The sequence below is a fragment of the Equus przewalskii genome, chromosome 5, assembly GCF_037783145.1.
Source record: "Equus przewalskii isolate Varuska chromosome 5, EquPr2, whole genome shotgun sequence".
Lineage (NCBI taxonomy): Eukaryota > Metazoa > Chordata > Mammalia > Perissodactyla > Equidae > Equus > Equus przewalskii.
In genome coordinates this window covers 70,069,639-70,083,400 of record NC_091835.1, presented here as the reverse complement: position 1 = coordinate 70,083,400, position 13,762 = coordinate 70,069,639, and the positions used below count along the sequence as shown (strand labels likewise).

The window sequence follows — 13,762 nt, the reverse complement described above, 5'->3', positions numbered from 1 at the left end:
AAGGACTCGGTTTGGAAGTCTCTGGAGCTGTGTGGAGTGGGGAGCAGCTGGGATGTCGGTAGAGAGGTTGACTTGGGGCAGTGCAGGCAGAGCGGCCGTCCTAGGATCCCTCCCCTCTGGTTCCTGAAAGGCTGTCAGGCGCTGTTAGAGGATTAGAGGGGGATGGATCGGCCTGGGAGCAGGAATTACTGGACTGCAGGCCTGGGACTCTAGCTGCCCTGGAGAAGACCAGGGATGGAGGCGGGGGTCTCCTCCAAGGTGAAGAGGCTCCCTCTGCTGGAAAATGTTGTCTGAACCAGAGCCCAGGCGTTACCCGCCCATTGAGCCTCCCGTCCCAGGTCGACCCCAAGCCAGCCGGCAGGGAGAGCGCCACAGAAGGCTGGTTCTCTGGCCCTGAAGATGCCGTGGTCACCCCTGCACCCTTGGAAAACTCGAGCCATTGGAAGTGGGAGGGAGAGGTTCAGAGGACCAGGGGACCCGGGCTGGGGGCAGAGGTCACTAGCTGCAGTGCAAAGGACACAGCCTTCGGAGGATCACAGACTTGGGCTCCAAGCGTCACTGGCCACTTTGCAGCTGGTGACTTTGGGCAAGTCGCTTAACCTTCCTAGCCCCAGTTTCCTCAACTGTAAAATAGGAAGGTTGTGAGGATGGAATAGGATGGTGATGATATTCACACAGCCAGGCACAGTGTGAACAGCAGCAGTGTCTCACTGAATTCTCACGGCAGCCCTATGTGCACACGTTGTCATTACCTCCCTTCTCTGCAGGAGAGCCTTGAGGCTCAGAAGGGTTAAGGAACTTGCCCAAGGTCGCAGGCCAACTCCTGGGCCAAAGCGTGTAACCAGCGGGCTGTGCTTGACATGCTGTTTCTTGGAACATGCAGATGTCGTTTCTTTCCCTGTCTGCCATGCCCGATGCCAGCGCCGGGCGGGAAGCGAGGAACTCTAGCCCCACCCTGGAGGCCCTGAAGCAGCTCAGTCAAGCTCGATTCCCCAGGGCCCTTCCACAGCACCCCAACTCTTGGTAGCACTTTACAGTTTACCCATATTATCTGACAAATCTTTCCCCCGTTTAACAGATGAGAAAATGGAAGCAAGAGAAAGTTAAGTGCCTCGTTCAGGACCGCAGAGGTGGGAAATGGCAGTTAACCTTGAACCCACTCCAGTCCACCATAGTTGCCTTCAGAACCCTCTGAGAGAAAGGGCACTCTGTCAACCCTATTAGTCGTTGCCGCCTCTGTGTGAGTGTGTGTGTGTGAGATCCCCTATTCAAAGATCAGATTTATTTTTTAATTTTTCAAAATTTGGTAATCTATGACTAAAAGGTTGAAACGTTCTGTGCAGAATTCCAAATAATGTACATAGATACTCCCCCCAAGGAGATGGAGTGTACCCCCCCCCGGCGTGGACTTCATAGGATGACTTCCTTCCAAAGAGTACAGCATAGAAACGGGGAGGAAAAGGGTCACTTACAGTGAAGGGATCTGACAAACATGACCTCCGCCAGGTGCTCAAGGTCGGCTCAACCGTGGTGGGTCACGTTCATCGTATGTACCCTTGTTAAGATGTGAGGAGAATGGCGTGTCATCTCTATGGTCTTCCTCCTGAAACCCCATAAACCCTGGCCAATCATGAGGAAAACGAAAGAGAAATCCCATGAGGGACACGCTGCAAAATACCCGACCAGTTTCCTCAGAACTGTGGAGGCCATCTGAAACAAGGAAAATCTGAGAAGCTGTCACAGTCAACAGGAACGTAGGGAGGCGTGACGATTAATGTAATTTGGTACCCTAGTTGGAGCTCTGCACAGAAAAAGGACATTAGGTAAAAACTAAGGAAATCTGAAGAAAGCATGAACTTTATTCATAATAACGTATTAATATGGGTTCATTAATTGTAACAAATGTTCTATACTCATGTTAATAATAGAGGAAACTAGGTGTGGGGTGTATGGGAACTCTCTGCACCATATTCACAACTTTTCTGTAAATCTAAAACTGTTCTAAAAACTAAAGTTTATTTTTTAAAAATTCAAAAGGTCCAAAAAGATATTCAGTGAGAAGTTTCCCTTCCAGCCGTGACCCGCTGTGCGGTCATCTTCCAGAGAAGACCTCCATGCTCCTCTCCAGGGAGGTGCCAGCGAGGCTGTGTGGCTTAGTGTTAAGAGTCTGGCCTCCACAACTGGATGGCTGGCTCTCACTCTTGATCTCTGCCTATTTCTAGCTGTGAGACCCTGTGCAATTCCTTACCCTCTCTGTGCCGCGTGTCCTCAAAATCTTCATAGGATTATTTTGAGTGTTGAATGTATTAATGTATATAGTAAGCACCTTATAAGTGGTTGCCTTTATTATTACGAGTAAACAAGCAAATATATTTATGTCACAATGTGTTGAGAAAGAATATCCAAAACCTGTAAATAAGGCACTTGTAAAAATTACTGTGCCCTTTCAAAGATATTTTAGATCACTGGCTAATAACCCCACCTACGGGTCATCTAGGGGAAGTAACTTTGCTGACATACTAGTTACTATTGATTAGGGCCCAGACTCTATAAAGTTAAGAGGTTAAACTGTAGATTGATACATAGCAAATTATTTTTGTCTGGTAAAAAAAAACCAACAACCAGTTATAGTTTTATTGCCAGGCAGGGATTAACATTTTTGTATCTAACTTTGCAATCTTATTCCAGCATTCCTTTTTCCACTGACTGTCAATAATGGTTTTTCCTTTTTTTTCTTTTAAGGATTGGCCCTGAGCTAACATCTGTTGAAACATTTTTTATTTTCTTCTTCCCAAAGCCCCCCAGTACATAGTTCTATATTCTAGTTGCAGGTCCTTCTGGCTGTGCTATGTGAGACGCCGCCTCAGCATGGCCTGATGAGCGGTGCCATGTCTGCTCCCAGGATGCGAACCAATGAAACCCCGGGCCGCCCAAGCGGAGCGCGCCAACTTAACCACTTGGCCACAGGGCCGGCCCTCATTTCTTCCTTTGATCCATCCTGCTGGTTCACTCATTAAGTAGTTAAATAAATCTTGGTACCACTATTTATTTGTATTAGTCAAGTTTATCTTGGTGCACATTTCACTTTGACAAATAGTAGCATGCCAGACACACTGTTCCACTCCTTGGTTATTTTCACCTAATACATCTTGAAGATAGTTTCATATCAGAACATAAAGAGCTCTCTTACTCTTGTTTTACCACTATATAGAATATATCACATGGGTGTACAGTAATTACACCCATAATTGATTTAGCCAGTCCCCTACTGATGGATACTTAGGTTGTTTCTACTCTCTTACTGTGGCGAGCAATGCCGTGTGAATAACCTCGTCCAGCGGTTGAGAGTAGAGTCATTAGACAGAGAAGGATGGGAAGGCTGAAGGGCCTCTAGAGGGCAAAGGGGCCTCAGCAAGGGGCCTATTACCTGCTCCCAGCCCAGCCTAGCCCATCTTCCCCTGGCTCTGTGACAACCTGGCCTCCTCCTCCTCCTCCTGCCTCCTCCTCTCCATCCTGAGCTCCTGGTATCTCCAGAGAGGAAGGGCCAGCATTCGATGCCCTGATGGCCGGGGCTTCAGCTTGCACTGCCAGGGAGATGAGGGTGCCTTGGAGAGGAGGATCTTGGGAGCTTGGGGCCTGGGGCTGGTACTGTCCCTGGGCTGTAGCCACTGAGGGCACATGCTCAACATGCCCTGAGGGCTCTGGTAGGGGACGAAGACCCGGGAGCCGGGGACCACCTGGGGGGGCTGGGGCACTAGGGGTGGGGGCGGGGCACTGCCTAGCAGCTCTGGCACAGACTTGCTTCGGGTGCCCAGTGCAGGTGGGTGGTCAGGGCACAGGGTCTGGCAGGCCGTGGTAAGGAAGGGACTCGCCAGGCTGGTCGTGATGGTCACGAGGTGGTCCAGGACACCCCCCTCCTGAGGAGACTGGGCAAAGGGCAGGCTCAAGGTGGTCTGTAGTCGCTCCAGGAGAGATGGGGCGGCCTGGGCCTGGGCCTGGGCCTGGGCCACGAGCCCGGGCAAGGCTGGCCACTCGGGCTGGTAATGCTGGCTGAGCTGCTCCACCTGGGGCCGCCGCAGCAGCTGACGGATCCTGCACACTGTGTCGAAGCTGTCGGTCAGCAGTGCCCACTCCAGGGCTGTCTTGCCTCGAACGGGATCCACCGCTGTCAGGTCAGCACCTGGGTGGGGGGAGGTAACAGGGGGGACGTGGGGTGGGACAGGATTGGTGACTTGCAGAAGGGCAGGTTCTTTAGCAGCAGGACTGATTTGGGTTAGATTCAAAACCATAGAGGGGCTGGCCCCGTGGCCGAGTGGTTAAGTCTGTGGGCTCCGCAGCCGGCGGCCCAGTGTTTCGTTGGTTTGAATCCTGGGCGCGGACATGGCACTGCTCATCAGGTCACGCCGAGGCAGTGTCCCACATGCCACAACTAGAAGGACTCACAACGAAGAATACACAACTATGTACCAGAGGGGCTTTGGGGAGAAAAAGGGGAAAAAAAATAAAATCTTTAAAAAAAAAACCAAAACAAAAATAACCATAGAGTCCCATCCTCTTGCAGCTGGAATCTGGGAGCCCTCAGTGGCTACAGCCCAGGGACAGGACCAGCCCCACATCCCAACCTCCTGTTTAAGACTGAACCAAGGAACTGAGCAGAGGGGTGGTGTGCAGGTTGCCCAGGGCAGGGGGACACCTGAGCTGCCCGCTCAGGGGAGGTGGAGGGGCGGTCCTGCTGGTTCCCACTCCTGGTTCTTCTCTTCATCACTATGCCCCTCTAATCCTGGGGGGCGGGGAGGAGCAGTCACTGAGACAAAAGAGGGGGTACAGAGCTCCCCAATCCTAGTCTGATAGGATGGGGCAGGGAAAATCCGGAGGCCAGGATCACCCAGAGGGACCCACAGAGGGCAGCCCCACCTCGGGGAACAATGAGGACCCACGACTCCATGGACAGCATGGACTTCACCTCGGAACAACTCCACACACCTCAACTACACATCACTGTGTCCCTGGAACCCTGGCCTGTCAGAGCTGGAAGTCATCCCAGAGAAGGCCACCACCCTCCTTATACTGATGAGGCCCAAAGAGGGAAGCCATCTGCCCAGGGTCGCTCGGCTGGTGGCAGAGCCAGGACTAGAACCCGAGACTCTGGTTCCAGATCCCAGCCTTTTTTGCTTTAGGTTTTTCATTTCATCTAGGTTATCCTCCCGAGCTTTCTCTTCTGGGACTGCCATTCACCATGTAAATAGAGCTATCCATAGCCGGACTTTGTTGACTGTGAGAGGCCTAAGCACACTCCCCTCCTCCAGGAGGTTGGCCTAGATTGATCCTCCATTGCCACCTCTCTCCTCTCTGCAACTATGACAGCTGATTTAGTGTCTGGCGAGGAGGATTAGCGGAGGGACTGGAGGCCGCACATGCCAGTCCAGGCCCTATGCACCTGCCATGAGGAGGGCAGCCACGCATTCCGAGCGGTCCCGCATGGCAGCCTTCATCAGCGCAGTCAGCCCCCGCTGGTCCCGGCGCTCCAGGTCCAGGCCAGCATAGTAGTTCAGCAGGAGACTCACCAGAGGCACGTGGCCTGCAGGGCACCAACGGTAAAGCGTGGCTCATCAGGAAAGGGGGTGATGAAGCCCCAAACCCACCCTCCACCCGACATGGCAGAGCCTGGGGTGCAAGGAGATCATGCAAAAAGTAGCGGGCTGTGGCCCTGTCCGAAAGGGGGGAACCGGCAGAAGTTGGGGTCACAGCCTCGCACCTGCTTGGGCAGCCAGCATGAGGGCTGTGTCTCCTTCTTTGTCCTGCTGGTTCACATCGAGGAAAGGGCAGCGGCTGAGCAGGGCCACGACACTCCCGAAGCCGTGGTAGCATGCGACCATGAGGCCTGTCTGGGGGTGGGGCAGCTCAGCCCCTGTGCCCTCTAAACCCACATAGGTCCCAGAGATGCCCCACCCCCTCCCTTCCTCCTGAGGACCCAGGTAGTGGGTGTTGAGTGCGAAACTCTCGCAGGGAGTCAGACCAGGATGGCGTGGTGGGGACGCAGAGCTGCCCCAGCCGGCCTGGGAAGCATCCGGGGTTGCTCACCCTCCCGTTGCCGTCCACCTGGGTGGCCTCTTCTGGGGAGACCCCATCATCCAGCCTGGCTTGGAGTTGGGCAGGGTCATTGCGGACACAGGCCCAGTACAGGGCCCCCAGTCTGCAGCCTGGGGCAGGGGTCTCATTGCTGGGGCAGGACAGCGCCTCAGACATGTCCAGCCCTCCCCTCGCAAAGGCAGCTTTTCCTTTTCCACCTGGGGGCAAGAAGGCGAGTCCCTCCTCCTCACACCGCTGGCATCTATAACACAGAACGGAGGGGGGCAGTGTCTCCCTGGATCCCAGAGAGGGGTCCCAGCAGCTGCAATTCGCCCAACCCTTGCCCCAGGGAGAGCCTTTTCCTGGGTGTCCCGCCCCATCCGCCTTTGAGAGAGGACGCCCGGTGGAGGGACGCGAGTGGCAGGAGCCCTAAGAAGGCAGAAGGGGTTTACTGAAGGGGTCCAGTGAGATTCAAGGAGAGGGTGGTCTTCTCCTGGCCACGGGACCTCACCTGGCTTCGGAGGGGCCCTAGGAGGCAGTTGTTGCTGGGGCCCCGCCTAAGCCCACAGCATCCCCCAGCCTCCTGAGAGCACACTCACCGGGTCTCCGGAGCGGCCCGACGGGGACTGCCTCTTCCCAGGAAGAACGCAGGTAACAGATGGCCCGACTTACGGAAACAGCCACTGCAAACACCCAGGGCTGAGCTGGATCAAGCCGGGTTAGCAAGGATGTGGGGCCGGGAGGGCGGGGGCTCTTCTCTTGGAGCCGCCCGAGTCCCGCCCCAGGATCCTGCCCAGAGCGGGCTGGGCACTGCCCGGCGGCTCCGCCCCGCGGGGGCGGCTCTCAGAGTAAGACCCTCCTCTCCCCCAGACGCGCCCACCTTCCGTCTTCTAGGGAGACCCCCTGCGCCAGAAACAGAGCCTTGGAGGACGAGAGGATCGTGAGGTCCCCGGACCCAGCCCCGAAAGCCGGAGGTCCCTTCCCCTTTGGCGGAGCGGAGCTTGGTGAGGGGCGGGGGTGGCAGAGGGCGCCAGCGCAGGCATCTCGCTTCTTGGGGGCCGGGACTACAGAGCCCTGGGGGCGTGTGGGTCTCTAGGGGTTACCTGGACCTGTTTTTTGAAATTCCGGGGAAATTAAAACATAAAATATTGCCTAAGTAGGAGTACAGAAATGATAACATATTAAGTTCAATGGGCTAGCTTTGGTGTGGTGAATTAAATATGAAATATTTAAATTGCATCAAATAATTTAATAATTATAAATAATTTAATTTAAATAAATTAAATTTATTATTAAATTAATAATAAATTATTTGAAGCTAGTCTTTAAATTAATATTAAATTTAATGGATTGTTTTGGACCTCAGGTGTAGAAAATTGAGCCAATCAAATTGCTGTTTATATCACTCCCACCATCAGACTGTACAAGCTCTCTCTCTTATTTTACTTTATTTAATTTATCTCTTTCATCCCTGATCTCTACAGCTGTTCTTCTCCTTTTCTTTACGGTAAATTCAGCACTTATGTATCCTTGAAAATACACATTTCATTGTAAAAGGTAGTGTTGATTTGTGTATGTTTTCACTAACACCTGTAAACTGCATTACAGAGCTCACATCTGTGTGTTCTTTTTCACTCGGTGCTGTGTTTTGCAGGTCTGTCCTTGTTGCTTTCTGTGCATAGGACGTGGATCAATTAGGAGTGCCTTTGGTTGTAAGTAACCAGAAGCTGAGCTCGTGGTTGGCTGCTGGGCTGGACCCACTGCTAAGCTTCAACCCAAAGCTTCTTTTAGTGTTTTTTCTGAACGGCAGAAGCTGGAAAGCTAAAATGACACTTCCCAGATCCCCTTGAGCTAGGAATCTGTGATTTAGGCTCTGTTCTTGTGCAAGACATAAATTTGGAACAGAGCTAAATAGCACGGGACATCCGTTTTGCTGTCACAGATCAGGACAGATGCGGGGGGCGGGGGGAGCTCTGGGGAGCAGCTTCCTGATTCATCAGCTTCCTGTAGGAGTGACTGTTGTTTTCCCAATCACGGCAGAGGTCATGTGCCTCTCAAAGCTGGGAGTTCTTCCCGGACCGAGAGCCTGCTTCTCCATCTCTGTATGCTTAAACTAACCAGCCATCTCATTGTGTTTAAACTAGCCAGACTTATTTCTGTTGTCTGCAATTGAACCCTGACTGATACATGTGGCTTAAACAAATAGAAGTTTATTCTTCACACAAGATAACACGGTCAGGGATAAGAATCTGTTGGTGTTGATGTAACTTGATGATGTCAGGGCCTTCTCTGGGAGTCTCTCCACTTTTCCCCATGGTCACAAGATGGATGCTGAACCTCCAGCCATCACAGTAAAATGTGGTGAATGCACATACGGAATTCTATGCAGCAATTAGAAGAAATCTACTAGATTGTGTGTCAGACATCGCTGGTTAGATGACACAATCCCTGTCTATAACCCCGCTTGTCTCCAGTCACCTTTCAGTTAGGTATGACCATGTGATACAGTTTTGGCCAATGAAATGAAAGCCGTAGTCTGATGAGTGAGACTCCTGGAAAAGTCTTTGCTCTCTTGATAAAAGATGTGCGGCATACCTTTTTACCTCTTTCTTTGCCCTTCTTCCTGCTGCGTAGAATTCCATAGTGTGCATCCATCACCTTTTACTTATCTATTCTTCTGGTGATAGGTATCTAGGTTGCCTCCAACTTCCTGCTGCTACAAATAACACTGCACTGAACGTCCTTGTTCATGGCTAGTCGTGGACCTGCGAGAGAGCGTCTCTGAGGCTGCTGGGTCATAGGGCACGTACATGCTCATTGACCAGGTACTGTCGGGTTACTCCCACCAGCAGTGCTTAAAAGTCTCCCTCCATCCTGTCGACACTTGTAATTATTCAGCCTTCTAATTTTTGTCAATCTGATGGTGCAGAACTATAAAGTGATATTACGATTTTACACTGGATTTCTCTAATTATCAACAAGGTGAGCATCTGTCCGCATACCTGATAGCCATTCTTGTTTCCCTGACTTCGAATCGCCTGTTCATAGCCTTTGTCCAATGTTCTGTTGGACTTTCCTGTCTTTTTCTTACTGATTTTTCATGAGTTCCTCTTAAAAATCTAGATAATCAACCCATTGTCAGATGGGTTTTAGAAATGGCAATGTTATAAACCTTTCTGTTAGCTTTATCTGTGGTGAACTTCATTGAAAGAAATCTTGAATTTTGGTGTGGTTAAAGTCATCAAAATTTCTCCTTATACTTTGTGCTTTTGGGTCTTGTTTAAGAAGAATTTCCAGGGCCAGCCCGGTGGCACAGCAGTTAAGTGCACCTGTTCCGCTTCAGCGGCCCGGGGTTCTCTGGTTCAGATCCTGGGTATGGACATGGCACTGCTTGACAAACCATGCTGTGGTAGGCGTCCCACATATTAAAAAAAAAAAAAAGTAGAGGAAGATGGGCACGGATGTTAGCTCAGAGCCAGCCTTCCTCAGCAAAAAGAGGAGGATTGGCAGCAGATGTTAGCTCAGGGCTAATCTTCCTCAAAAAAAAAAGTGTTAAACTTTTTTCTCCAGAATGGTCTTATACATTCACTGTTAGGTTGATTTCTAGATTCTTTTTAGTTTGTCCTGCTATTGTAGCTCAAGTCTCATATTTTTTTTTTGCTTATTGTTGATATAGATGCATTTCTTTTTCTCTCTTTCTTAGACCTATATGAATCAGATTAATCATAATCCCCAGTTCATGACATATTCTCATTTTGGTCCCTGTATAGTCTGCTTTTTTTTAGTTTATTAGTTAGTTAATTATTTTTAATAAAGCGGTAAGAACCTATAATACCTCCCCCCAAAACAAAAGCTAGAACTTGACAATACACCACATCTTAACACGATTTCCCCAGTTTATTCCGTCTGTCTCCACCCGAGGCAGCTAGAATCCTGAATCTCATGTCCATTGTTTTGTTGCTTTCCTTTACAGATTGCTTTATTCCATCTTTAGGTATTCCTTCAAAGTGTATATATTACGTATATACAGTCCTCCTTGACTTACGACGGGGTTACATCCTGATAAACCCATCATAAGTTGAAAATAGTGAAAGTTGAAAATGCATTTAAGGGGCCGGCCCGGTGGTGTAGTGGTTAAGTTTGCACGTTCCACTTCTTGGCCGCCTGGGGTTCACCGGTTTGGATCCCAGGTGCGGACATGGCACCACTTGGCAAAAGCCATGCTGTGGTAGGCATTCCACATATAAAGTAGAGGAAGATGGGCACGGATGTTGGCTCAGGGCCAGTCTTCCTCAGCAAAAAGAGGAGGATTGGCAGTAGTTAGCTCAGGGCTAATCTTCCACACACACACACACACACACACACACACACACACACAAAAGCATTTAATACACCTAACCTACCAAACATCATAGCTTAGCCTAGCCTGTCTTAAATGTGCTCAAAACACTTGCTTACGGTTGGGCAAAATCATCTAACACAAAGCCTATTTTATAATAAAGTGTTGAATAGCTCATGTAATTTATTGAATACTCACTGAAAGTGAAAAACAGAATGGTTGGAGGGGTGCAGATGGTTGTAAGTGTATCTGTTGCTTACCCTCGTAATCACGGGGCTGCCTAGGAGCTGCGGCTGCCGCTGCCCAGCGTCACGCGAGAGGATCAGACTGCATATCGCCAGCCCAAGAAAACGTCAAAATTCAAAATACGAAGTATGGTTTCTACTAAATGCGTATTGCTTTTGCACCATCGTTAAGTTGAAAAATGGTAAGTCAAACCATCGTCAGGGGCCCTCTCTCTCTCTCCCTCTGTAATTTGAGTTATTTTATTTAAAAGTTTACAATGCCTTGTGTAGTCTTTTGCTGTCTGCTTTTATCACTGAATACCATATCGCTAAGATTCATTCACATTGCCGTGTGTTGCTGTAGTCCATTCCTCTTGGTTGCTTTGTAATACTCCATTGTGTGAATATACCACAGTTATCACCTGCCCTATTGGTGGATATTTGAGGTGTTCCCCAGTTTCTGCTACTATGAATTGTGCTGCTGTGAACACTCTTGCAAGACTGTCTATGCAATCGTGTATATTCGTTGAGCATATACCTAGGAGTGGAATTGCTGAGTCAAAAATCATTTAATTATACAATTTTAGGAGATAATGCAAAACTGTTTTCCAAATTGTTTGTGCCACTTATACTCCAACCAGTAATGTAAAAGAGATCCTGTGGGGCTATATCTTCTTGCACACTTTCATGGTCAGACTTTTTAGTTTTACCAATTAGAAGGCTGTAGAGTGGTATCTCGTCATGGTCTTGATTTGCATTTCCTTAATAACTGATAGTGCTGGATCTCTTCATGTGTTGTGGGCTATATGTAATAGGCCCTCTTGAGTTCTAGCAGGGCACAGGCTACCCAGCCAGAGAGTACATTTTCCAGCCATCTTTGAAGTAAGTATGACCATGTGACTAAGCTCTGGCCTGAACTAACTCCAAGTAAGTGCAGGGGGTGTGTTCAGTTTCCAGGAGTATCCTTAATTAGGCAGGAGTGTGCACTTCTCATCTTCCACCATCTTTCCTGCTGGCTGCAGAAGTTATGTCTGGCGCTAGAGCAGTCATCTTGGACCATGAGGTAGAAGCCATGCACTGAAGATGAAGAAACCACAGAGAAGGCACCTGGTTTATTTGTTTATACCCAGGCTAAAAGGACACTATCCTAATTACTGTCACTTTAAAATAAACCACGATAGCTGCTAGGGCAAGTATTCCCATTTTATTTTCCTCCTTTAACAGTGTCTTGGCTACTCTTGGTCCTTTGAACTACTGGAATTTTAAATCTGTCAACTGTGGTAAAGTGAAGATGGTCATAAATTCTCTGACACTCCTCCTATTGAGAGGTGGTCTATTTGCCTTTCCCTTGAATCTGGCTGGTCTTAGTGACTTATGGTGGAAGTGGTGCTGTGTGACTTCTGAAACTGGGTCAGAAGATGCCTTTCAGCTTCCACCTTGGTCTCTTGGAAGGCTCACTCTCCAGACACTCTCTCAAATGACTCCCTCTCGGGTTACTCCCTCACCATCCTGTGAGATGTCCAGGTCACATAGACAGGCCATTTGTAGACGCTATAATTGACAGCTCCAGCTGTGTTTCTAGCCTCCAGCCAGATTCAACAGCATCATGTGAGGGCGCCATCTTAGACAGCCAGCCTTCAGATGACTCCAGTCCTGTAGTCAACACCTGTCTGCAACCACATTAGACGCTCTAAGAAAGGATTACCCAGCTGACCCCTTCCTGGATTCCTAACCCACAAAATTGTGAGCAAAATAAAATGATTTTTAAGCCACTAAGTTTGGGGGTAGTTTGTTATGCAGCAATAGATAACCAGATTATCAAATTCTACTAAAAAAAAGTGTTGAGATTTGATCAAGATGCCATTGAATCTGTAGATCGATTTGAAGAAAACTGACACCTTTATAATATTGAATCTTTGAATCCTTAACTTGGTATATCTTCTGTTTATTTAGAGGTTCTTTAATGCCTCTCTGTTTTATAATTTTCTCCCGAAAAGTCTGTGCTCGAGGCTTATTGTGCCCACCCTTGTCCAGTTCTGTTTTCTTCCAGACACACGGGAGGATTATATTTCCCCATCTCTCTTGCAACTAGGCAGAGCTGTGTGGCTAATTTTGGCTAATAGGTTGTGAGTGAAATTGACACGTGTCCCTTGTGAACCAGTGCATTCTCTTGCTGGTGTCAGGCTCTCCAGCAAACTCTTTTCCTGCCTTGGTGATGGGGGAGGATGCCTCCCATCAAGATGGTGGAGCCACAGGATGAAAACAACCTGAGTCACTAAGTTGCCCCGTTGGTAATCCCCCAGACATCTGGCAGATTTTCAGTGAATGAGAGTAAGAAGTCAGCGTTTTTCAGTGTGTTCAAATACTGATACGGGATTGACTAACAGACTATTACATATATTTTGAAAGATTTATTCCTAGATACATGTTTGGTAGTAAGTAAATAGTAGCCTTTTATTAATTTTTATTAATAGTTCCTAAGTGCTTGTTCCTGGAATATACAAACCAGATATTTCTATATTCTACTTTATATTTTATATTGTATTCTAATAGAATATATGTTTCTGCATATTGATTTTGTTTCAAACAATCTTTGTAAACTTTCTTACTGATGTTTTGTTTTTTTGGGTGAGGAAGATTGGCCCTGAGCTAACATCTGTTGCCCATCTTCCTCGTTTGGCTTGAGGAAGATTGTTGCTGAGCTAACATCTATGCCTATCTTCCTCTACTTTGTATGTGGGATGCCACCACAGCATGGCTTGATGAGCGGTGTGTAGGTCTGCGCCCAGGATCCAAACCCACGAACCCCAGGCCACCAAAGCAGACCGTGCAAACCCAACCACTACACCACTAGGCCGGCTGCTTTCTTACTAATTTTGATCATTTATCTATAAATGCTTTTGGATTTTTGCATCTATATTCATGAATGAGATTGACCTATAATTTTTACTTTTTATCATCCTTGTCAAGTTTTGATATCATAAAATAATTCACAAAAAAGCCTCACAAAATAAATTGAGGTGTTCTCTTATTCTCTCTTTTCTGGAAAAGTTTGCGAGGGGATTAGGATTATTTATTCCTAATATTCGTTACATCTTTCTAGAGAAGTCAACTGGGCTGCAGTTTTATG

The 13,762-nt window shown here is 48.4% G+C and overlaps 1 protein-coding gene and 1 long non-coding RNA gene across 4 annotated transcripts; one reads left to right on the top strand and one right to left on the bottom strand.

The window, feature by feature from the left end:
* Positions 1–3,044: 3,044 nt before the first annotated feature.
* On the bottom strand, positions 3,045–6,894 carry ANKRD33 (ankyrin repeat domain 33). 3 transcript variants are annotated; one of them, XM_008535859.2, is made up of 5 exons: positions 6,669–6,894; positions 6,082–6,331; positions 5,756–5,881; positions 5,438–5,578; positions 3,045–4,180 (listed from the first exon to the last, which is right to left on the bottom strand). In XM_008535859.2, the coding sequence occupies exons 3-5, from the start codon at positions 5,874–5,876 to the stop codon at positions 3,444–3,446; spliced, it is 999 nt and encodes a 332-aa protein (XP_008534081.2). In that variant the 5' UTR covers positions 5,877–5,881; positions 6,082–6,331; positions 6,669–6,894; the 3' UTR covers positions 3,045–3,443. The 3 variants fall into 3 exon arrangements, with proteins under 3 accessions (XP_008534081.2, XP_008534078.2, XP_070477479.1); XM_008535856.2 differs by having other exon boundaries at positions 5,756–5,885; positions 6,669–6,892; XM_070621378.1 differs by having other exon boundaries at positions 5,756–5,798; positions 6,669–6,892.
* LOC139083593 (uncharacterized) lies at positions 6,850–12,404 on the top strand. The gene is made up of 3 exons (XR_011540448.1): positions 6,850–7,073; positions 10,693–10,835; positions 12,215–12,404. It is a non-coding gene; the product is annotated as an uncharacterized lncRNA (long non-coding RNA).
* Positions 12,405–13,762: the final 1,358 nt, after the last annotated feature.